Source organism: Macaca fascicularis, chromosome 7, assembly GCF_037993035.2.
Source record: "Macaca fascicularis isolate 582-1 chromosome 7, T2T-MFA8v1.1".
Classification (NCBI taxonomy): Eukaryota; Metazoa; Chordata; class Mammalia; order Primates; family Cercopithecidae; genus Macaca; species Macaca fascicularis.
Window position 1 is genome coordinate 37,189,612 of NC_088381.1, and position 23,170 is coordinate 37,212,781.

The 23,170-nt window shown below is 41.1% G+C and overlaps 1 protein-coding gene across 1 annotated transcript in view; it reads right to left on the reverse strand.

Annotated features, from left to right (window-relative positions):
- RORA (RAR related orphan receptor A) overlaps nt 1-23,170 on the reverse strand; it is a 771,401-nt gene that overhangs the window by 185,369 nt on the left and 562,862 nt on the right. Inside the window, exon 2 of the mRNA XM_045397281.2 lies at nt 5,543-5,572. Within this exon, the coding sequence (XP_045253216.1) occupies nt 5,543-5,572 (30 nt within the window). The remainder of the gene's footprint in view (nt 1-5,542; nt 5,573-23,170) is intronic.

Consider the following 23,170-nt stretch of genomic DNA (forward strand, 5'->3'; position numbering starts at 1 on the left):
AAATACTTTTTGTCCAAATTCAGTTCACAAACCTCAAATCTACTAACTGGGCAAACTCGAATCAACTGGATGTTGGGATGGAAACGCTCAGCTAAGTATTCAGTTTTTCTATGGAGTTCACAGGTCCTCACCATGAACTGTGGGCTTTAAGACTGTGCAAATCTTCTTCTTTGGAGGAACTGACTGGCAGGGCCAAGTGCAGTCCATTTATTTTTAATATGATGAGACAGAGAAATCCTGTTAAGCTTAGGAGGGCTTGGCTCTAGCTGAGCAGGCTGCCTCTAAGCAAGGCAAATGCTTCCAGACAGTACAGAGGGATTTTTACTTTCTCAGACTGACTGATCTTGAAGACACTAGATGTTATTCTGTGAGAATGGGTGGAGAGGAGCAGTGGGGATAGGTTTTAGCACCCAGGGTTCAATCTTTGCCTTTCGCTTCATTGCTATTTTATGCTGGGATCACAATATGAGAATCCTGGATGTTTTCTCTAATTTTCTTTTCCTCTCCCATACTTCCAGCTTAGTCTGTTTTCCAGGTATGAGCTGCCTTGTGGAACTGGTACACCTGGCATTTGTGTTTTCAGATTGTTTTATGTGATTAGGTTCTTCTGTCCCACCCTATCCCCCAACCTGTCTCCCTCTAGTCTCTACTTACAACTGGTCTGTAAACGCCTGGAAGGTGAAAAGCCTGTCGGCGCAGAGTAGGTCCTCAATGAATAGTTGTCCCTTAATTAGCCCTTTAAGAGGCCAGCACCTGTATTTTAGTCATGACCCACTGCCGGCAAGGCTTCTGTCTGAGATAGCTGGTAGGCTTGGTAAGCTAAGCAATGAATCTTCCAGTTACTTTGTGAGTACTACATTATCCCTTTTCCTGACTGTTTGCCAATGGGCAGACAGGATCTGGATGAAGGCCTACTAAAAGAACTTCAGCGTGGCTTCTTCTCACATCTGTCCTAATGGAACACCCTGCCAGCAATTGAAATTATAACTGCCGTGAGTCACACTGTGAGTCACATGGGTTGCCACAGAAACCTACTAACTATATCACCAAAGCACCTTCCATTAGCTTTGCCAAGAATGGTTCCTGAGTTTTCCTGGACTGTGAAAACAATGTGGGTGAGCCCCAAGTTTGGGGTTGCTAAGAGTCTACAATAAAAAAGGATGGCCTCAAGGAAAGGAAAAAAAAGGAAAAAATAAGGTTATTCTAGTTTTTGGATCTCCTGAGTGAATGGCAACCATTGTGACAACTTGTTGGGTTCATTTTGTGATATCAACAAATGCCTATGGAGAGGAGGTTGAGGCCTTAAAACTAATTTTCTCTAAGTCAAATTCAAAGCCAAGTCTCTGGGGTGAAAAGTGAATACATTAACCTATCCCATTTTAAATGATTGCAATAAACACTTTTTAAAATGGATGCAAAAGATTAGTTCTCAAAGAAATATTTTGATTTGTGCTAAAATATTTTACTATTGAGATCTAAATCTTTTTATAAATAACACAGTGCTTTAATTTTATATTATAAGTATTAGCCTGCTGCAATCAAACATTTGAAAATGTACTAGATTACCTTTTAATGGCTATTCATGTCAAATGAAAATATTTTAGAAGGTTCAGAAGCATATCTTGTTTGGGTTTTTATTGGGGAAAATTAACAACTCAAGTTGGGAGTAAACTGATACATTTTTCCTGACTGCTTTCACTGAGTAACCTGTGCTTTTCAGAAGCTTGTATCTGTCCCTCATTGTGGGAGAAAGCAGGCAGGGCAGGCTAGGACAGGAGGTACAAGGACTGTAAACAAGGATGAGAACAGAAGGAAGTAGCAATGGTCTGATGCCGCTGGAAACGGTTCAGGGGCCTACCAGATATCTTTTGGGTCTGTGTTGTGGTGTCTGTCTGATATATGTCCTCTAAGGTTAGGACTCCACGATGCTACACTTCCCAGTAGCTGGAAAGAGCTAGGATGATTTGTCGCATCTTTTCACGTCCATATTTATCCTCTTGTAACATTGTAGTGAATGCAGAACTATCCAAGAAGAATTAGTTTAAGAATTCCGGAGTGAATGACTCCTTGTCCTTGGCAAATAATAAAAACCAAGACAGCAGCTGATTCCAAGAAAATGATACTTATCTGCATGGTGGCTATTTCAGCAGGAAAGAGACCAGAACAAACTTGTGAAACACCAAAGCAAAGCAATCTTGAAGGGGTCCAACCAAATACATGTGCTATATAATCACCGTGAAAATTAAATTGAAATTCCACACCACAGTGTAAAATTGATCTAATATTAAAAACTCTCTTTTATGTTCGCACACCAAAAACCAACAGCAACATTTCCTATCAACAACTGAAGAACATCACAAATATAAGAATTCCCGGAACAATCTGGCCATGAGAAGCACAAGAAGTCCCAAAGCTTTGTCTTCTTCCACTGGCCAACTAAAGAGAAAACAAACACTTAAGGTACCCTTTTCAGGAACTTAGGAGAAACTGAGTTCTCCAAAGACTATGTCCATGGACTCCTCTGAAGCTTAACAATCAAATTTCCTTTCATGGGAATTTCTGGCTCAAGTCACCCAAAACATTTTTTTTTTTTTTTTAAAGGAACAATACCTGTGTGTTCCAGATAACAAGGTGGACTAAAATATTATCTGGTGTCACAACTATTCAGGTTCATTTTGCAGTATGTGCACCTCTGTCCCGTGTACCTGTGAGCTGACACTCTGGTCTGATAATATATTCTGCAGCTGTACATATTAATTTGTAAGTTGAACAATCTCTCCGTGAGGGCAGTTAGGAAACCAAGATTGAAACTGATAATGTCGGGTGACTTCAGCTGTCGATGATTATGTAGTCAAGTCTTGACTAAGGTTTCCAGAACCCTGGCTAAAAATGGAAGTTTTGAGACGGTACAAAAATGAATTCATACACTTCACTGATAGTGAAACTTCTTGAAGAACAGATGTCAAGATGATTTAAGAGGAGCTGGAATTAACATCTTAAAAAAAATGTATAGGCAAGTTAGGACAGTTCAGTTTTCAAGAAAAATTCAACAAATGCTAAAGAAGAAGTCATTTGGGTGACTGTTATTAGAGAGAAAACTGATTGATTGTCTTTCTCCTCACAAGCTGTGGGCCCTGTGGAGATGCTAAGATCAGAAATATAATGGGCTATCTGCTGAGCTGGATGACAAAAACAATCTCCATGTTCAAGTGGCATGGAGGACTCCCACTAACATGTAACTTAGACAATTCAATTCCTCCTTGGCATGTGTAAAGTTTTGTGTCAACTGTGTATTCAAGTGCTATTCCTTCCAATTTGTCTTTGGGCCATTTTTATTCTGGGCCCTCTCCCCCAAATCATGAAAGTAAACATCAACCAAAACAGTATGATTTCTGATCCAAATCTTTCTGTCAATTATATAAAAGAAGCTTTAAGTCTATCTACGCTGACTTTAAGCTTAATGCGTAAGAATTTTCTTGCTGATTTTCATAGTTAGAAATGCACTCAAAGTCCACCCTCTGTGGCTATATCTTGATTTTGTATTAAAGCCAGTATAGCTGATGAAATTCTTTAAGCCTTTGTGAAAAGACCCACCTGGTTCAAGTGTCTGTTATTAGAACACCAATTTTTCCTCCCTAGCCACCACTCTCATGCTGTCACCTAAGTCCTTCCATGAATTGAAACTCAACCACAGGTTATTGTTTCTGCAATAGGCCAAGAAAATTATTCTCAGGGATGACAGTTCCTCAAATGGCTCTCTTTACATGGACTGTCTGTATACTAGGTAACATCTAGGTCTCTGTCTATGTTATCTTATTAGTTGAGATGTACTCTTTATGTCCAGTGGAGCTGAAGTAGTGGTTTTGTCCACTTATCTAAGAGCCAAGTCATAATGCAAATAGTCAGTAGCTTTCTGTACATTGCCAGGTGGCCAGGAGTCCATACCCCAAACCACCATAAACAGTAGGCACAATCATCAGCCCCTGTTGGGGAGAGGCCCAGGACTGAGCTAGCAGAAAGACTGAATTACTTACCACCTCTAGAGTGGGTCCCTCCGGGCCAGGGACGAGCTCATGGGCAAGGCTGTGCAAGGAAGCGCTCTGTACCATGCCTGCCCTGCGGATATACAGAGGACTTCAGTCTCCTGCACTGTCAATCTCTCAGTCATCATGAGCTCAATTATGCACCGACAACAGCAAGAACAAGAACAACAACAACGACAAAACAACCCCCAAAAAGCTAAGGGTCACAGACTACCCTGATGGAGGGACAGCCAACTGGAACTGTGCATTGAGAGATGGAGGTGCCATCCGGATCATGTGTCTAGTACGGGCCTGACCTTTTCATTATTCCTCAAGCAAACATTCCATTGAAGGCCATGAGAGAGCCACGTGGAGAGACTGCAGGATAGGGCCCTCAGAGTCAGGCAACTTCTCATCCAATTTGACGTTTTTTGGTTTTTTCTTTTTTTTTTTTTTTTTCATTTTTGTTTTCTACAAATACAGATAGACAGACAGACAAACCCAAGAGCAGATTTCAAGAATCAACTGAGGCACAAGATAAACTACTTTGATGTAATACAGATGTTTTTCCCCAAATGTTTCACATGAAATAAAAAAATTTAAAGTGTAATTAGGAAAAATTGGGGGATACATCCTTGTTGTCCCTGTATTGTGCCATAAATATCTCCACTGCTTGCCTTAGAAGAATGCCCAAACATATCTCATAGGTAGCACGTATCCGTGGTCTAAAATAGTCATCAAATTCTAATGACACCATTAATTCAAGCCTAAATAATATGCTGGTCAAGTACAGTGAAAGTTGACTGCCTGCATCAATGATGTCTTGTTTCATCCTGAGGTTCAAGGCACAGTCAAACATCATTGCTCAGATTGCAAATCACAACACCTTACATTGACGTGAGTTTGTAACTTATGGTGTAGTTCAAATGAAGGCAATTGATGAAAGCAGTTGAACCTGAGAAGTGGGATGAATACAGAGCATAAATCCAGCACACGTTTCCACATCAAACTACCGATGCCATTTATCAGGCCCTCGCAGGCCATGCCCGTGGTCGAGCAACAGCGCCTCTATTCCCAGTCAGCATCTCTGCTCCACAGACATGAGTACGAAACGGCCTAATTTGTGAACTAGTGGTGAGGAAAAGCAGACCAAAGTTTAAAAGAAATCAAGGTGATGTTTCCTAGAAACATACCAGCTCTTCTAAGAAGGATCTAGAATAAGGGTGATCAGTAAGTAATTGATCCTCCTGGCTAGATTTCATGATTTTTCTAAAGCTTCATGGCTTGAAACACTGGCATTCATCAGAATATGTCTCTAGCCTCTCTCTTCAACACACACTCAGTACAAACAGGTGGAGATGTGCCACTTCCGACCACCACAGATTGAAAAAAAGTGACCTCTGTTGACCATGGATCACAGCTGAAACATTAGTTTATACTTGAAGGGTCACAGCAGCCAGACATATGTGAATTCCAACTCTTCTGAAAACTTTGGACAGAAAAAAAAATGCATTACTTACATGTATGTGTCTTCTTCGTTACTGAGATACCTGGAAGAGAAGAAACAATAACACAGGTTACAAAGTGCCCTTGTGTGCTGCTTTGAATGTCCATCATTCCCAGAGTGCTCAGGAAGGCATTTAGTTCAGATGGTGATGTAGAGGCAAGACCAGTTTTAACATTGCATGGGAGTGTCACTACACCAATCCCAAAGCCATGCAACCACGAATGACGAGGCAGCGGCCTTCACCTCCTGGTTTAAGAGGTTCTGTGGTAAAAGTGGGGAGCATGGACAGTAACTAAACAGTGTTAAACAGGGTGTGAGGAGACTCTTATTTTTTATTTTAAGTAGGGGAGACGATCATGTTTATAGGCAGAGTGGGAAAGATTTAAGGCACAAGAGAACAATGTCAGCCTGCTCAGACGAGGGGAAGATGAGCAACAGAGCAATTAATTTGCTATGGCCATTGGTTCTGTGTTTACTCTTTAATGAAAACGACCCTTCCTGCTCCCCGGGAGCACAACTTTTAATGGTGAGGGGGAAATACATCCACCAAATGTACCTATGTGTCTGCACTCATTAAGGTCAGAAAGGGAATCACTGCTGCTTCTCTATAAATGGCTCCCAAATGTTTCATACAGTTGAAACACAACTGAATGAAATGTATGAACACAAACTACGAAACCACGAGCGATTCATGAGTCAGCACCCTTGATATTTCAGGATGATTTATAGGTAGCAGGTGACAAATAGAACTAAGCAACATTTGGCACAGAAGTCCCGATAAAGATAGCATGAATGTATGCTTTGATGCAAACAACACTATCTCCATTTCAGAATTACTACATTTTGAATCCTTTATGCTGCATTCTTCTTGGGAGACGTTCTTGAGACTAAGTAGGCTCAAAGTCATAAAACTGTTGACATTCAGCCTGTGACTAAGAGTCGTGGTAAACCTTGAAATTTTTTTTTCTTTCAAGTTATTAAGGGAACTATTTAACCCTCCTTTGGAAAGTAAAGATTGTCGAAAAATTTGGCAGCCACATCAGACCTATTACTTAGCTAGGGAACATGTCGTACGGGGAAGAAATCTGTTATGAAAATCCACGGCAGACATTTTTAAAAAAGTTGGTTCCAAAGTTGTGAGCCAAGACCAAAATCACACACTTGCTCCCCTCAACACTTTCCAAAGGACTTATTTAGGGAAGCTGAAATTACACAGCCCGACTCAGATTCTTCTCCCCAGCCCCGCAACTTTTATTGAGGAAAACTACTGTTTTGTTTGTTTGTTTTTGTTTTTGTTTTTTTAAAATCATGTTTGAGTTGGCTTCATGAAGTGAAGTTAGAACTTTCTAAAGAAATCCTTGAAGACTGTCTCACATGAAAACTACAAAAGCGTTCTAGAAGTTTTTGAAATAACCTTTATCGTGGGATGGGAACTTCCCCCAGCAGCAGCAGGGAGTAAAGTTTAAAATCTGAATACAATTTGCAACTCCAGCTCATGACACCAGCACCAATAAACTGATACATTAGTGCACTTTCAGCATTATGAGAGCTATATGTGTATTTTCCTTAGGAAATAGTGCTTTCTGTAAAATCACTTTGAAGAGAAAGTGCTTAGGCTGTCTCTCCTGATTATTCAAAACCTCCACACAATTGGATTTAACACAGCCCCAAACAGACCTATCTATATTCGCTGAGTGTGGAACTATTTTCTCTTTACATCCAAAGGCCTGATGAAAATACCACTGCTTTGACTTTTCTACTTAAATTTAGTATACAGCGTGATGCAGTGTTCTCATCAAATATTTTCATGACGATTACATTGATAATAGATTTTGAAAATCTTCCCGAGAAAGCTGCTTGATCTCGGAGGTCGCAGCAGCTGGCATGGAGCTAAAACTTTTCATTATCTGTCTCCAGGAGGAAGCATGACTCTGGCAACAACACAATCTCTCAGTCCCTCAGTTTTGTTTAACTGCCAATTAATAATCAATATAAATAATTGGGAGCTACACTTATATTGGAGCTGCTGCCAGATTTAGTAGATAAAATACAGGCTACCCAGTACAATTTGAATTCTGATGCTAATTTGTTGTTTATCTTACATTCAAATTTAACTGTGCATTCTGTATTTTATCTGGCAGCCTTAACCTACACAAGAAGAATGTAAATTATATTTATTATAGCCAATGAAGATATACCAATCAATTAATAAACACATTTTTTATGGAGAAAAGCTTAGAAGACACACTCCTGACACAAGAGCAATATTTTTAAAAATTGCATTACAACTCCTTAATTATGGAGATATGACTGTGCATGATATTTAATTTTTTTTAACTTAGGCATTCTGAAGACAGAAGTCTATTTCCCTAGAGAAAGTGAACAAACAAAAACAATACAAACACACAAAAGGCAAATTTAATGAAAAAAATCAGAAAATGTATTGGAATTCTCTTTGTTCCTCTGAAATCTAACTTCTTCATGGAAGCTCTAGTACTTCATAGTAAATGATTCCATAGAAGTACCAAAAAAAGCAGAAGACATCCTTTTCATTTCACAGTTGGGGAAACTGAGGCTCAGGAAAGTTTAATTGGCATAATAAAACATTTCTCTGTGGAAACTTATATTAAACTGGAAGTACACTCATGGCAAATCTCTACAATCTGTAGATGTATCCTCAAAAGAGTAAATACTCAAATTTTACTCCTTGGAACATACCACTCAGTAGTCAGCTCTGTAAATAATTTAAACCCATGGGAGTGCCCTCAGCCGTATTTAAACCAGGAAGACTCATCCTGAGTTTGGGTGAAAGATGTACTGAGATGCTGATGCAAACACATAGAAACCACAGTCTCTACTACTAGAAGAGCATACTGAAGTGAATCTAGAATGTTCTGGAATATTCTAGAACATAATATTCTGCCAGGAATCCAGCTGTCTGAATTACCCACACTTGCCTGCCTTAGGCCTTCATTCGCAGCAGGCGTGTATGCCTGGGTTTGCTACCAGCAGCCATTTTCTCACCCTTAAATAGGGATGGGTCTCCCCTTTTCTTTTTCTCATTTTCCTAGAGGTTACAAGATTCCTGTTTTTCTCACCAGGAAGAGTTCATCCTCAGTGAGCTCACAGCAGTCATACATTGCCAATGTTTGTCCTCAAGTGGAAGGAGAAAGGCCTTCAGAAAAAAAATCGTATGCAAACCTAATGCTACCACCAGCAGTAGCTCTGAATCAAGATTTTTGGGAGAATTAGGCTTACTACAGATAAACTACAATAAGTCTCAAGGAGGCAAATAATTCTAATTCTACTGAGGAATCAAAGAATAAAGGCAGCTCTTAAGGTAACTAGATGTGGAGTCAAACTGACCTGAGCTTGCATTTATAGCCCACTTTCCTGCTTCTAGGCTGATAGAACTTGAGCAAGTTACTTAACTTTACTAGTCCTGAACTTCTTGGTTTTTAAAATTGTATATAATCATGATGACCCTTAAAAGACTGCTGTGAAAATTAAAGGAAATAAGGATGTATGAAGAGCTTTACAAACTGGGCAGTGTGATACAAATGACTTTGGTAAGGGGTAGGTAACTCACATAGTATTAGTTTAACCAAATTGAATTACAGTGTGCTACTGAAAGCTATGCCGTTGCTACTCATGATGTCCCTCAGTTTCACACTGACTCATGGCCGAGCACTCTGGTTCTCAGATCAAGTATTCTGACTAGAAAATATCCTCATATTTGACGGAAGAGAGCATGAGACAGAGAACTAAGTTCCTTAAAGTAAGTGTACTCTATTCTAGATCTCAAACTCCATTCTCTTTACTGTCTAAAGTCAAGGGAAAGAGCCTGATATGGTGGTGGGTACCCGTAATCCCAGCTACTCGAGTGACTGAGGCAGGAGGATAGCCCAGGAGTTCAAGTCCAGCCTGGGAAACATAGTGACACCCCGTCTTAAATTGAAAAAAATAGACAAAAGGAAGCTACCTACTCACTAGCAAGTGGCTGCATTATCCAAATGGGCCGCTGATCAGCACAGGCAAGGACTTTGGTCCCCACTACTGAAGGGCATCGAACCAAGTCCAGCTGTTGTGCAGGTTTTGATTCACTTCCAAATGACTGGGAAGAACACCAAGATCCTTCCCCAGAGATTCACAAACAGACCACGAGCAGGGTAATGCTCTCTATGGAGATAGGGACTTGATAGAGTTGTGGTGAATGACAGGGTGCAACCAAGTTTCTAAACCTAAAATACACATACACCCTGAGCCCGAAGTGAACGCAGTGAATGACTTGGGCAAATCATTTAACTTCTTGGCTCTTAGTTTTCTTATATGCAGAATGAGGTAGTCAGTGACTTTTTTTTTCTTCAGGGCAGGTTCTCAGTGTGTTGCCTAAACTGGAGTGCAGTGGTATCATCATAGCTCACTGCAACCTTGACCTCCCAGGCTCAAGCCATCCTCTCACCTCAGCCTCCCTAGTAGCTGGAACTACAGGCATGTGGCACCATGCCCAGAGAATGTTTACTATTTTTTAGAGATGGAGGTCTTGCCATGTTGTCCAGGCTGATCTTGAACGCCTGGCCTCAAGCAATCCTCCCGCATCAGCCTCTCAAAGTGCTGGATTAAAGGCGTGAGCCACTGTGCCCAGCCAACGTGATTTCTTAATTTGCCTTCCAGTTCATCAACCAATGGCTCCTTGCCCTGCTTCTAAGCTATCAAACCAAACCACATCTTTCCAAGCAACAGGCTGTTAGATCTATTTCTCACTGTAAGAAATCCAATGTAGCTCATAATAAAAGGTAACCCCCTGAAACTTTTTTTCTTCTTGCCTTTAACAACCAAAGAAGAAAAAAGGCAGTGCCCACAAAAGGTTATATAAGTAAAAGATGCACTTTTCTTGGGTGATCTTTAAAAATTATCTGGGCTAGAGAAAAATGGCACCTTTTGATAAAGCTGTAAGACTCCTTCTATTTTACCCAGATCACACACACACATACACACACACGGCAGGTGTATTTCCAGACTTGCAGGTAATGCTTGAGCACAATTTCTAACTTAACAATATGACAGAAGTTTTAAATTGCCAATTAAACTCCTAAAACTAAGAGGGCTAAAAGGCTCCATAAATATTCGGTCCAAAGCAAAGTCGGGCTTCTAATATAGCAAGAATGCTTGACTCTCTTTAACTGGCCATGCTTCAAAGTAAAGCAAAGGAAATGTCATGAAAATATCACAGATTTAGCACTGCCATGGTTATCAGTAGGGAAGTTTCATTATAGTCATCCCAGAACAGAGCACTTCAGGAATGTAAGCTGGTATTTCCCATCAGTGCCAAATCTTGGACCCATTAACTTTCTTGATGGACCTCTAATTGTCTCTTGGTTTATAGGCAATTCTCTGGGTATCCAGTTAATTTTACTTTTTTTCTTTTTTTTTTAAGTAAGAGTTGGCATTTTTCCTCTTCCCAAATTTGGCAATTACCAAACTAGCATTTCCAGAGGCCTTGCATCCTGGACAAGGCTCTAGACTTAACAAAGATGCCACTCTGCCACTTCACCAGTATTCAGCCTGTGTGCCTTCTTTTGTCCTCTCTTGCAACGAGAAAACAACTTTTGAGATAGAGAGATTATAAACATGAAAAAATTCTGTTAGTATTAAAAAACAGGCTGGTTGTGCCGGCTCATATCTGTAATCCCAGCACTTTGGGAGGCCGAGGTGGGTGGATCATGAGGTCAGGCGTTTGAGACCAGCCTGGCCAACATAGTGAAATCCATAGTCGCTACTAAAAATACAAAAAATTAACCAGGTGTGGTGATGGGTGCCTGTAATCCTAGCTACTTGGGAGGCTGAGGCAGGAGAATCGCTTGAACCTGGGAGGTGGAGGTTGCAGTGAGCTGAGATCGTGCCACTGCACTCCAGCCTGGGTGACAGTGCGAGGCTCTGTCTCAAACCAACAAACAAACCACTCAAAACCATGCCATGTAGATTTCCTTTTATTTTAAAAATATGTCAATATTTTTACATTGCAAGTGACTGTGGCAGGGAGGAAGAGATGTGTTGAGTGATAATGAACAAAGTCTTGAATTGGCCCAACTCATGTCTCTACACCAGTCTTGCACATTGACTCCTCCTTTCATTCCTACAAAAGGAGGACTCCAAATCTGAAGGCTTTCACAAGATTTATTCTCCCTCCCTGCAAGATGTCTGAGTTGTTCTCTCACTCATAGGTGGGAACTGAACAATGAGATCACTTGGACTCGGGAAGGGGGACATCACACACTGGGGCCTATTATGGGGAGGGGGGAGGGGGGAGGGATTGCATTGGGAGTTATACCTGATATAAATGACAAGTAGTTGGGTGCTGACGAGTTGATGGGTGCAGCACAGCAACAGGGCACAAGTATACATATGTAACAAACCTGCACGTTATGCACATGTATCCTAGAACTTAAAGTATAATAATAATAAAAAATAAATAAATTAAAAAAAAAAAAGAAGACACCTATTATTTAAGCTATGAGAGCTTGGGCAAATAGCTTAACTTCTTTGAGCCTTTCTTTTCTTATTCCATAAAATGGGAATAAAATTCTTAAGACTAGGTTTACAGTAAAATGTAAGATAATTCACGTGGGGCACAGGATATAGTACTTCTTTCCCTCTAAAGTATGTTTCTTATTGCATACACCTTGCGAATACACTTTATGTTAGATAAACAGAGAGACAACCCTTGATTTGACACAGGCAATACCCATTAAGGCACTGTTATTAACCGGGATAATCCCGGAAGGCAGCATTGGAGAGCTCAGGAAAGAATTTTCCAAATAAAACCCAAACACTTAACCCACTCCCTGCTACATTCTCAACAAGCACGTTGCAAAGGTTATCCTCTCCTGGATCCACTGCGCTCTCCTGGATCCACTGCGCTCTCCTGGATCCACTGCGCTCTCCTTCTTTTTTTTTTTTTGAGATGGAGTCTTGCTCTGTCACCCAGGCAGGAGCACAGTGGCGCGATCTCGGCTCACTGCAAGTTCTACCTCCTGGGTTCACGCCATTCTCCTGCCTCAGCCTCCCAAGTAGCTGGGACTACAGGCACTCGCCACCATGCCCGGCTAATTTTTTTGCATTTTTTAGTACAGATGGGGTTTCACCGTGTTAGCCAACATGGTCTCGATCTCTTGACCTCGTGATCTACCCGCCTCGGCCTCCCAAAGCACTGGGATTACAGGCGTGAGTCACCGTGCCGGGCCATCTCCTTCTTTTTGACTTCCTCATTGTGAGGAGCTAGCAGTTAAAACGGCACATTTATATGCAGTGTATGAACACTAGCTAAGAAACGAGGCCCAGAATTTAGACTTCTGTTTTTGAATAGCTAATAATTGTTTTCTAAAGAAAAAATATCACTTTGTGCTGGCCCTATGTCCCCCTCCTCCTCAGTTCTGAGTTGTCCCAGGAGACTGCTCCATTCTACGCATAGTCAAAAAAGAAAATCTATGCACGAGGCGGATCCGGAACACAGCCCGAGTAGGGCCTCGCCAAACAAAATGATGTTACAAAACAATGTCCTTGTCTAGGACAAAAGAACTATTAATGATAATCAGTACATATTACTGAAAGTGCTCCAAGTAATCTTTGGACTTTGTTTCAAAAATTCTTAATGGACACTAATGCTTAGAGTTCACTCAAAAGAGAAATAAATTATGTGCCAGGGTTGCAGGGACCAAGGACAACACGTGGAAGGCATCAAAGCATTAGCAATGTTACGACAATCAAAGATTTTGTAATTGCATAAAAAGCCTTTAAAAATCATTTAGATATACTAATTATGAACATTAATAATACTGTAATGGGAGGTTTCTTTTATGTTCGATTTGAGCCTAGGTTGAGCTGTTTCGGCAATAATATTTCAGCTCTTTTACCAACCAAGGTGCTTTTGACGCCATGAAAAAAATTCCATTTTAGTTTGAAAAATGGTTATGGGAATGGATAAGAGGAATTTTTCCTGTTTTTTGAATTCGAAAAAAAAAAATCTGTGATTGCTCTCCATCTCCAGGTCATATTTTCTGACATTAGTGCCCAGAAATATCTTTTAATTTTGGACAGGCAGACCAGAAGTATGCCCTCTTTCAAGTCCTGCCTTTATCTTTAACAAAACAGTTCCAAGGACAAAGCCTCATTCCGGGTTCCCCAGCAAAGGGAACATAAAGAGACCATCAGTCTATCTGAGAAAGAAATCTTCAGACAAAACTTATTTGGGAAACATCCGTCTTCTCAGAGATTACTATTCAATGCACTATGAAAAGTCCGTATGTAAGGAGGGTAATTTCTCTTGTTATTTACTGGCCCCAGTGTATGATTAGTACTCATGCAGAGTAAGAATCATAAAGAAGCCTTATTTTTCCAAACTGATTTCCTTTTATTGAGTGTCTGTATGGAAAATGATGCTATCCATTAGATATTACCTGGTTGATTTAAATTTGATCTTGGAGCTCTGAGGGCAGAGGTGTGAACTGATATCAACACTTTGAGTTTAGCCTTCTAGAATTGAGCAGTTTTATCTTATAAGTGAATAATTCAGCTCGGGTAAACATCAGCAGCTTTCACAATGCTTTTCCAGAAATGCTTTACTTTATGTGCCTCTGCAATCTGTTAAATCTGTTTATCTTTGCCACTCATATGGGCAGGTACGGACGTGAACTGTCTGTGGGTGACTTGCCTGGATGTGGCTATAGCTGCAGTCTCCAAAGTCGAAGCTACCAGAACAGGTTGGATAAGGATGGCCCAAAGATTATGGAGTTGCTGGCCCCAAAGCAAGTCAGACATTATGGGAAGTTTGAATGTATCATGCCCTTGGATAGACAACCTAAATCATATCTCATCGACCATAGATCCTGGTCAGCATACCAAGTCAAGGCAAGTAAAGACAGAAGAAATATCACCTGGTCTGCAGCTCCCCCCAAAACAAAGTCTGCTACTGATGGCAGAAACATAGATAGACCAAGGGTATCACTACATTACGACGAAGGAAGGAACAACCCCATGCATTCACTCATTCTTGAATCACCTAGAGAAGAGAGGGAATCTGCCAAAGTGGAGACAATGGAAATGCGGTTCTAAATTTGGAGGAAATGAGACCCACTCTCAGATCAGTTGAAAAGTAAAAGGCCTAGGATCCAACGGAGTATTAAACAAATATTTAAAAGTAGAGAGGTGGGCCGGGCGCAGTGGCTCAAGCCTGTAATCCCAGCACTTTGGGAGGCCGAGACGGGCGGATCATGAGGTCAGGAGATCGAGACCATCCTGGCTAACACGGTGAAACCCCGTCTCTACTAAAAAATACAAAAAACTAGCCGGGCGAGGTGGCGGGCGCCTGTAGTCCCAGCTACTCGGGAGGCTGAGGCAGGAGAACGGCGGGAACCTGGGAGGCGGAGCTTGCAGTGAGCTGAGATCAGGCCACTGCACTCCAGCCTGGGCGACAGAGCGAGACTCCATCTCAAAGGAAAAAAAAAAAAGTAGAGAGGTGGTGACCAGTTATTCCCTAATATATAGAATACCATGGGTCCATAAAGAATTTCTTAGAGTAACAATATTATTAACATTTTGAAGAAGATGCATGAAAAACTGATTAAATTATAAATTAGGAAATCATAGATCATTACTATTTGTAGCCTCTCTACTCCCTTCTGATCACAGAATTTTAGAGAGTTTGTCTGGATTGGTGATTGCTGGATAAAAACTCAAGAAAAGAAAGTAGCCATCAAGATACTTCTCTTGGGAGGCCAAGGCAGGCAGATCATTTGAGGTCAGGAGTTTGAGAACAGCCTGGCCAACAGGGTGAAACCTCATCTCTGCCAAAAAATACCAAAAAAATTAGCCGGGCATGGTGGCGCATGCCTGAAGTCCCAGCTGCTCAGGAGACTGAGGCACAAGAATCACTTGAACCCAGGAAGTAGAGGTTGCAGTGAGCAGAGATTTTGCCACTGCACTCCAGCGTGTGAGACAGAATGAGACTCCGTCTCCAAAACAACAACAACATACTTACCTTGCATTCACAGATTTTATGAAGAAAAATTTGGTATTGTTAGATTAGATGTATAAGCTATGTTCTCATATGGGATTTGAGAGTCAGCAAATCTGGATTCTATTCCTAGCTCTGCCACTTACCAGCTATATAATTTGGGGCAAGATAATCTCTCCAAGCCTCAGTTTCCTCAGCACTAAAAGGAGAGGAAAAAGATTTCTTCTTTCATTCTAAAATTCCACCACTAGAAATATAGCTGTAGGAATTAATCATGAATATACACAAGATTCATCATAACATTATTTATATCAGCAAAACATTCAAGGGAACACCCAAATGTTAGCAGTAGAGGATGGCAAATAAAGCATGATATGTTTACCGAATGGAATACTCTACCATCATTAAAATAAAGAAAAATAAATCACAGACAATGATGTTCCAGCTGCATTACGAGAAAAAAAAAATTCAAAGTCCCAAAGCATAGCATACCATTTTGTCAAAAATGAAAACAAAAATATATAGAAAAAAGACAAAAAATACATACACCAAATTATTGAGAGTGGTTATCTTTGGGTGGAGGAATTATGACTGATTTTCCTTTGTCTATGTTTTCTAAAATTTCTATAATACATCTGTACAAATAAAATTTTAATAAGAAAGAAAAATTAATATGAAATAACTATTCCACAAGGTTACTGTGAAGATAAAATGAAATAAAGAATGGCAACGTTGACCAAATATTGGTTTTTAATATTGCAAACATCTCTCCGTGACTGTTAGGAGACCCAGTTGCCTATAGCAAGTACTAATTGCATTATCCTTTCTAGAGAACCCTTTGTGTAGTCTGAAGTGAAAGTGTGATAGCATAGCTGGCTACTTACAGGAGGGCCCTATGGTGATGGATAATCTGATAATACTTGCCAAAATGGTAATCGTAACCAGTATGCTGATAAAGGTCTGAAAAATAAGCCTTGCTTAGTGCGTGTATTTTATGTAGTGCTCTAGAATGCAGTGAGAGACCTAGGGGCTGACATGAACAACTTTTGACTCCTAGGAAAACCACCATCCTTTAGCTACCAGATAGGTGTCTGCTTACGCCAATGACTGTAGGGCATATGACTACAGTGTCAACACATACTAGCAACCAAAGGCCCGTGGAGACCTCTGCAGTACAGGTGCTACCTCAGAGACTGATCACAAACCCCTCAAGGCAGGAGCCAGCCCTTTCTTCAGGACCACTTGAGAGATCTCCAGGACTCAGTGCCCTGTAACGTAAAGAGTAGGATCCCTGGAGTCTGAAAAAACCAGGTTGCAAGCCCAGCTTCACCTACCAACTAGTCATTTCACTTGAGGCAAGCTACTTAGCTAGAGCCTCAGTTTCAGTATCTGTAGGATGGAAGTAAGGATACCTTTTTCATAAGGCTGCTGTGCTTATCAAAACGTATAGGCAGTGCAAAGCTGAAAGCGGTCAGCTGTCAGTGAGTTCTGTTATCTAAGCAATGTTATCTGATGGCAATGCATCTTACAAGAATGCACTGGAATGTTCCATAGAGAAGGGAAGGAAAAAAGGCCCAGATGTCCTTGGTTTGCGACACGAAGGTGGCCTTGAACTTCAGAATAAACTATGGGTTCTTTTTGAGATTGATATACCTTGTTATATTTTGATTGATTTCAACTAGCACAGTTCTTCTCTTTTAAATTATTCTTTTTCCATTTTTCTTTTTTTACATTTTAATTTTAAAAAGGTTGTAACAGGTTGAATTGCATCCCCCAAAAAGACACATTCAAGTCCTAACTCCTGATACCTGCGAACGTGACCTTATTTGGAAATCATATCTTTATAGATATAATTAAGATGAAGTAATACTGGTCCAGGGGCCAGTCATCTGAATACTTGAACTAAGTATTTAGATTTACTCTAAATTTAATGACTACTACCTCTATAAGAGGAAGGAGAGGGAGATCTGCATTCAGGGACACAGACAACACATACAGAAAAAGGCCACACGCAGATGGAGGAGGGATCGGAGTGACGTAGCTATAAGGTCAGGAATGCCAAGGATTTCCAGCAACTACCAGAAGCTAGGAGAGACAGGCTTCAGGAACTTCTTCCCTAGAGCCTTCAGAGGGAGCAAGGCTCTGCTGCCACCTTGATTTTGGGACTTCTAGCATCCAGGACTGTGAGAGAACACATTTGTGTTGTTTTAAGCCACCCAGGTTGTGGCACTTTGTTACCACGGTTGCATGAAGTTAATACAAAGGTCCAGGAAATGTTATAAGTGTAAGGTGCCTGGAGGTAATACTCTGGGATCTTCCAAAAACAGACTGCAGCTGTTTTCTTGCTACCCCACCAAATCCATTCTCCCATTCCTCCAGGGCAGTCAAGCTTTAGATGGACACGTAGCCATCCAGTTAGAGGCTGTAATTCCCAGAATCCCTTGCAGTTGGGTATGGCCACAAGACTAGATTCTTACCAGGACATGTGACCAGAAGGTGTCATGTCACTTCCATGCCACTTAAAAGGAAGCTGCTCACGCTGGATATCCTTTCTCCCTCTATTCCCATGGACTAGAACTTGGATAAGGCCATAACCCAGCTCCAGCCATGTGGGTAAGGCCACCTTTGGAGACAGGAGAGAGCACCCAGACAGGACCTGTGAGCAGAGCTTCCTTGGCAGCCTCCACTGGCTCCAATACCACAGGAGAGAGAAGCCAGCTTCTACCTCATGAAAGTCACTGTGTTATTGAGTCTCTTTGCTACAATAGTTTTCAACCTTTACCCTAACAAATACACAGGGTTAGGAAATAGCTAGTTTATAGATTAAAATCCCCAAATGTTAGATCTGGAATAGACTAAAGAAATTGTGCCTCTCTCTGAAAAAGGACAGCAAACTGGGACTCAGAGGGATTAGGCAACTGGTTCCAAGTCAGCCAGCCAATTAAGAGCAGAGCAAAAAGTAGCACCCTACACAGCAGTGGCTCTGTGGGCTCTGAGGTCTGGACGTGTTGAAGTCTTCCTGTTACCATACAGGACACCTCTGCTGGACCCAGGAACAATTTCACTAGTCTCACTTAGAAGCTCCATGTAAGCCAGATGACTTTTTGAACTATAAATCTGATCACATCAGTCTCCTGCTCAAATTCCTTCCACAGTTGAGACGGTCCTACATGATCCAGCCTCCCTGGTTCTCCAACCTAGTGTCTCCCTCTCTCTCTGTCTCACCCATCTCATTCTTCCACACTAACCATCCTAAATTTTCTCGAAAGCTCTAAGCTTGCTCCAGACTCACATCCTTTCTGTTTGTAGTTCTCTCTGCCCGTCTCACTTTCCCTCCACTTCTCCACAGGTCTCCTTCACATCCATTCAGATCTTTGCTCAGCTCTCATCTCCTGCTAGAATGCTTCCCAGCCAGCTCATCCACAATCGCTCTCGCCATTCTCCACTTTGCTTTACTTTGTATCTTCACAATAGTTCCCTCCTCCTGACATTCTATTATATAGTTGTATGTCTTCCCAACAATTTCAATTCTTGAAGCAGGTACTTCCCATCCTTGGTTTATCACTGTATTTGTGATGCCCAGAATGGTACCTGGCACACAGATACTCACAAAACATTGTTGAATGAAGATCAGAAAAAATTGTTAAGTGAATGAAGTTGACTCCCGAAAGCCACACATCTAGTTTACTGATAGTGACTCCAAAGCTCCTGGAAGTATGTAGAGAAGACAAGAGGAGTATAGAGGGTGGGACAAGTGCTAACTGAGAAAGTCGGGGGACACCTAAAGAGAGGTTTGCACAGCTGAAGAGAAACCGGAAGGCTACGGACAAAGAGTGAGAGGGGAGAGAACACACGCTAACCCCAGGACCCAAAGCAAAGGTCAGGCAATCAATAGAAAAGTTAAAATGGCACTTTTAAATACTTGTGATAAAATTGATTTGGTCATTACCAGAGCTGAACACAGGGCATGCATGCCTCATCTGTTAGAAAGATCTTTATGATCTTGTTAGCAGATCCCCAACCCAGAAGCTGTAAAGGTTATAACCCAACTTGTAAAACTAATCTCATACTGGCTCTGGGATAATAAAGAATCTACAGAAAGCTTTCCCGTTAACTATATGCTACATACAGCAAGAAGCCGGGCTTGCGTGGCTGGCTTCTCCTACATGGCAATTCAGGATGACTCTCCCATTTCTGAGATTGAGAAAGCTATTTTGGAAACAGTGATTTCAATATGCATAGTTCTTAGATACAACAACTTAAGAGTTTAACTTGAGTTTAACAATTTCTCTCCTATTCAAAGTGATTTTATAATAAAAGTCAGCATGCCATGGCCATTGAATTAAGCTGGGATGAGTTGGAATAGCAGTTTGGCAAAACTCTTTTTGGCAGATTTAAAAAAATATATATTTTATTTTTAAAGACAGCTCTGTTTTATATTTGCATAATCTCAATTGTAAATAGTTTTTTATTATTATTACTTATTTGGGTCTTTCTTCCTAAATAAAACAATGCAGCATCTTTCTTGTCTAATACTCTTTTGGACCACATGGCAGGTCTATGGGGTAGTACAGAAAGGAAAAATGAGTTCATGCAACATAGCAGGTCCAGAAAACAGAACACAGTAACAATCACAAAATATTTCTAAGCAGCCTTGTAAAGGAAACAAGGGAGAATGTAAGAGCACCGGGCATTTACTTTTGAGCAGGATGCATGCTAAAATATGTAGAGAAGAAATGATATGATGTCTAGGGTTTGCTTTAAAATGCTTTAGCAAAGGGAAAAAGGGATAGATGAAGCAAGTGTGACAATGTTGGTTAGGCTGAATCTGGGTGTTGGGTACAGGGCAGTTCATTCCACTGTTGCCCCTCTTTGCATTCATGTTTGAAATTTTCATAAGAAACAATTCAAGCCAGTAAGGGCTGACTGGAAAACGTTAAAAAAGGTTCAATCTCTCTTAAACTGTCTGAGTGATCCCAACCAAAAGAAAGGTCAGGACCAGATGGATTTACAGCTGAATTCTACCAGAATTTGTAGCTCTGGTAGAATTCAGCTGTAAATCCACAGAGCTACAAAGAGGAGCTGGTACTGTTTCTTCTGAAACTATTCTAAACAATTGAAAAAGAGGGACTCCTCCCTAACACATTCTATGAGGCCAGCATCATCCTGATACCAAAACCTGGCAAAAATACAAGAAAAAAAGAAAACTTCAGGCCAATATCCCTGATGAACATTGATGCAAAAATCTTCAATAAAACACCAGCAAACTGAATCCAGCAGCACATCAAAAAACATATCCACCATGATCAAACTGGCTTCATCCCTGGGATGCAAGGCTGGTTCAACATATGCAAATCAATAAATGTAATTCATCACATAAACAGAACTAAAGATAAAAACCACATGATTATCTCAGGAGATGCAGAAAAGGCCTTCAATAAATGTCAACATCCCTTCATGTTAAAAACTCTCAATTAACTAGGTATTGATGGAACATACCTCAAAATAATAAGAGCCATTTATGACAAACCCACAGCCAATATCATACTGAATGGACAAGAGCTGGAAGCATTCCCCTTGAAAACTGGCACAAGACAAGGATGCCCTCTCTCACCACTCCTATTCAACACAGTATTGGAAATTCTGGCCAGGGCAGTCAGGCAAGAGAAAGAAAGAAACACTCTTTCAAATAGGAAGACAGGAAGTCAAACTGTTTGCAGATGACATGATCCTGTATCTAGAAAACCCTATTGTGTTAGCCCAAAAGCTTCTTAAGCTGATAAGCAACCTCCTCCGCAAAGTCTCAGGATACAAAATCAATATGCAAAAATCACAAGCATTACTATTCACCAACAGTAGACAAGCAGAGAGCCAAATCATGAATGAACTCCCATGCAGAAGTGCTACAAAGAGAATAAAATACCTAGGAATACAGCTAAGAGGGGAAGTGAAGGACCTCTTCTAGGAGAACTACAAACCACTGCTCAAGGAAATAAGAGAGGACACAAATAAATGGAAAAACATTCCATCCTCATGGATAGGAAGAGTCAATATCATGAGAATGGCCATACTGCCCAAAGTAATTTATAGATTCAATGCTATTCCCATTAAACTACCATTTATTTTTTTTCACAGAATTAGAAAAAACTACTTTAAAATTCATATGGAACCTAAAAAGAGCCCCCATAACCAAGACAATCCTAAGCAAAAATAACAAAGCCAGGGGGCATCACGCTACCTGACTTCAAATTATACTACAAGGCTACAGGAACCAAAACAGTTGGAAGCACGTTTTCAATCTACTTTCTGATTTCCTCATCTCCTTCTGTGATGTAAGTAGTGAAGATATTGTTGGATCCATTTTTCAGTGAGGAAATTGGGTGTCAGAAAGGTGGAGGGGCATGTTTAAGGTCAAATGGTCCCTGTAAGGCAGAGCTGGGCCAGAGCTCAGTCAAAGGTTTTTGGTTCCAGTGGCCATTAAACTTGTTTCCTCCTCCTCATTGATATTGGCCCAGTGATTGAAGTGCTCCTCCCATGCCCACGTCAAAAGCCAAGGGTAGCCGGCAAAAAGATGGAAGATGAGCATCTGAATTCTGGCTCAAAGAGCTCCCTGTGGTCTCCATGCCTTGCAGCATTAACTCTTTCACCAACAGGCTCTCCTAACTTTACATCCTGGTGGTCTCTTCTCATTTTGTGCAGTTTGGATTTGACAAATGAGAGTTTCGATAGTGTATTGTTGTGCACATAACTGTCCCTCAGTTCTAGCCACCTTGTATTTGCGAGCAAGAGATATATCCAGGACTGGAGAGGCCTCGCCCAAACCTCGAGGACACTCCTCACTGCCAGGGTGAGAGACTGGACCCTTATGATACTGTATTATCCAAATGCACGTGGATCAACCCTGCCACACACAGCTAAGTGTTCCCTTCTCTTTGCTTTCCCCCACGTAATGTGAAAATAGCACTCTCAAGCCTTTATAAATGGGGAAATCAACCCATTTGCAGTGAGGTTGCTTTAGTTACCTCTAATTTCAGAGCTGTCACTAACTGGTCCCAGAATCTCTTTAAATTCAGGTCTACAGGGCCAAAAGGAGCTTGAAATTATTTGAATACCTCATTAATGGACAATGTATGAACAATTTACTCTTTCAGGGCAAAGTGGGATTTAATTGTCTATGAAATCTCAGGCTTGCCATCTAGCCCTGGTTGACTGCATAATCGTTTGTTCTTGCCCTGCCCTGTGTTAGTCAGGCACTATGTTAGGTGACGGGGAAACAACAGCAGACAAGATAGTAATGATCCCTGCGCTCAGGGTGCTTAGGAGGAAAGGCCTACGTATTCTAGTACCAGCCAAAGCCTCTGCTAGTGACCCAAATTCCACTCTGCCCATACATGTTGCATCAGCCCCACCCACGTTCCTAGGAGCCATCTCTTCTCCCTAGGGAAGCCCCAACGCTGGTCTTCATATCCACAAGCTTTCAGGAGCAAAAAGTATTTTAGGGACACTGAAAAGAAGGCAGGCTATACTAGCTTAGCCCAACCCTTAGCATGTTCTCTTTTCCTCTTTGGTCACTTGAGACCCTGTTGACTGTTTTTTGAGAGTGCCAATATCGATCCAAGTATGTACATG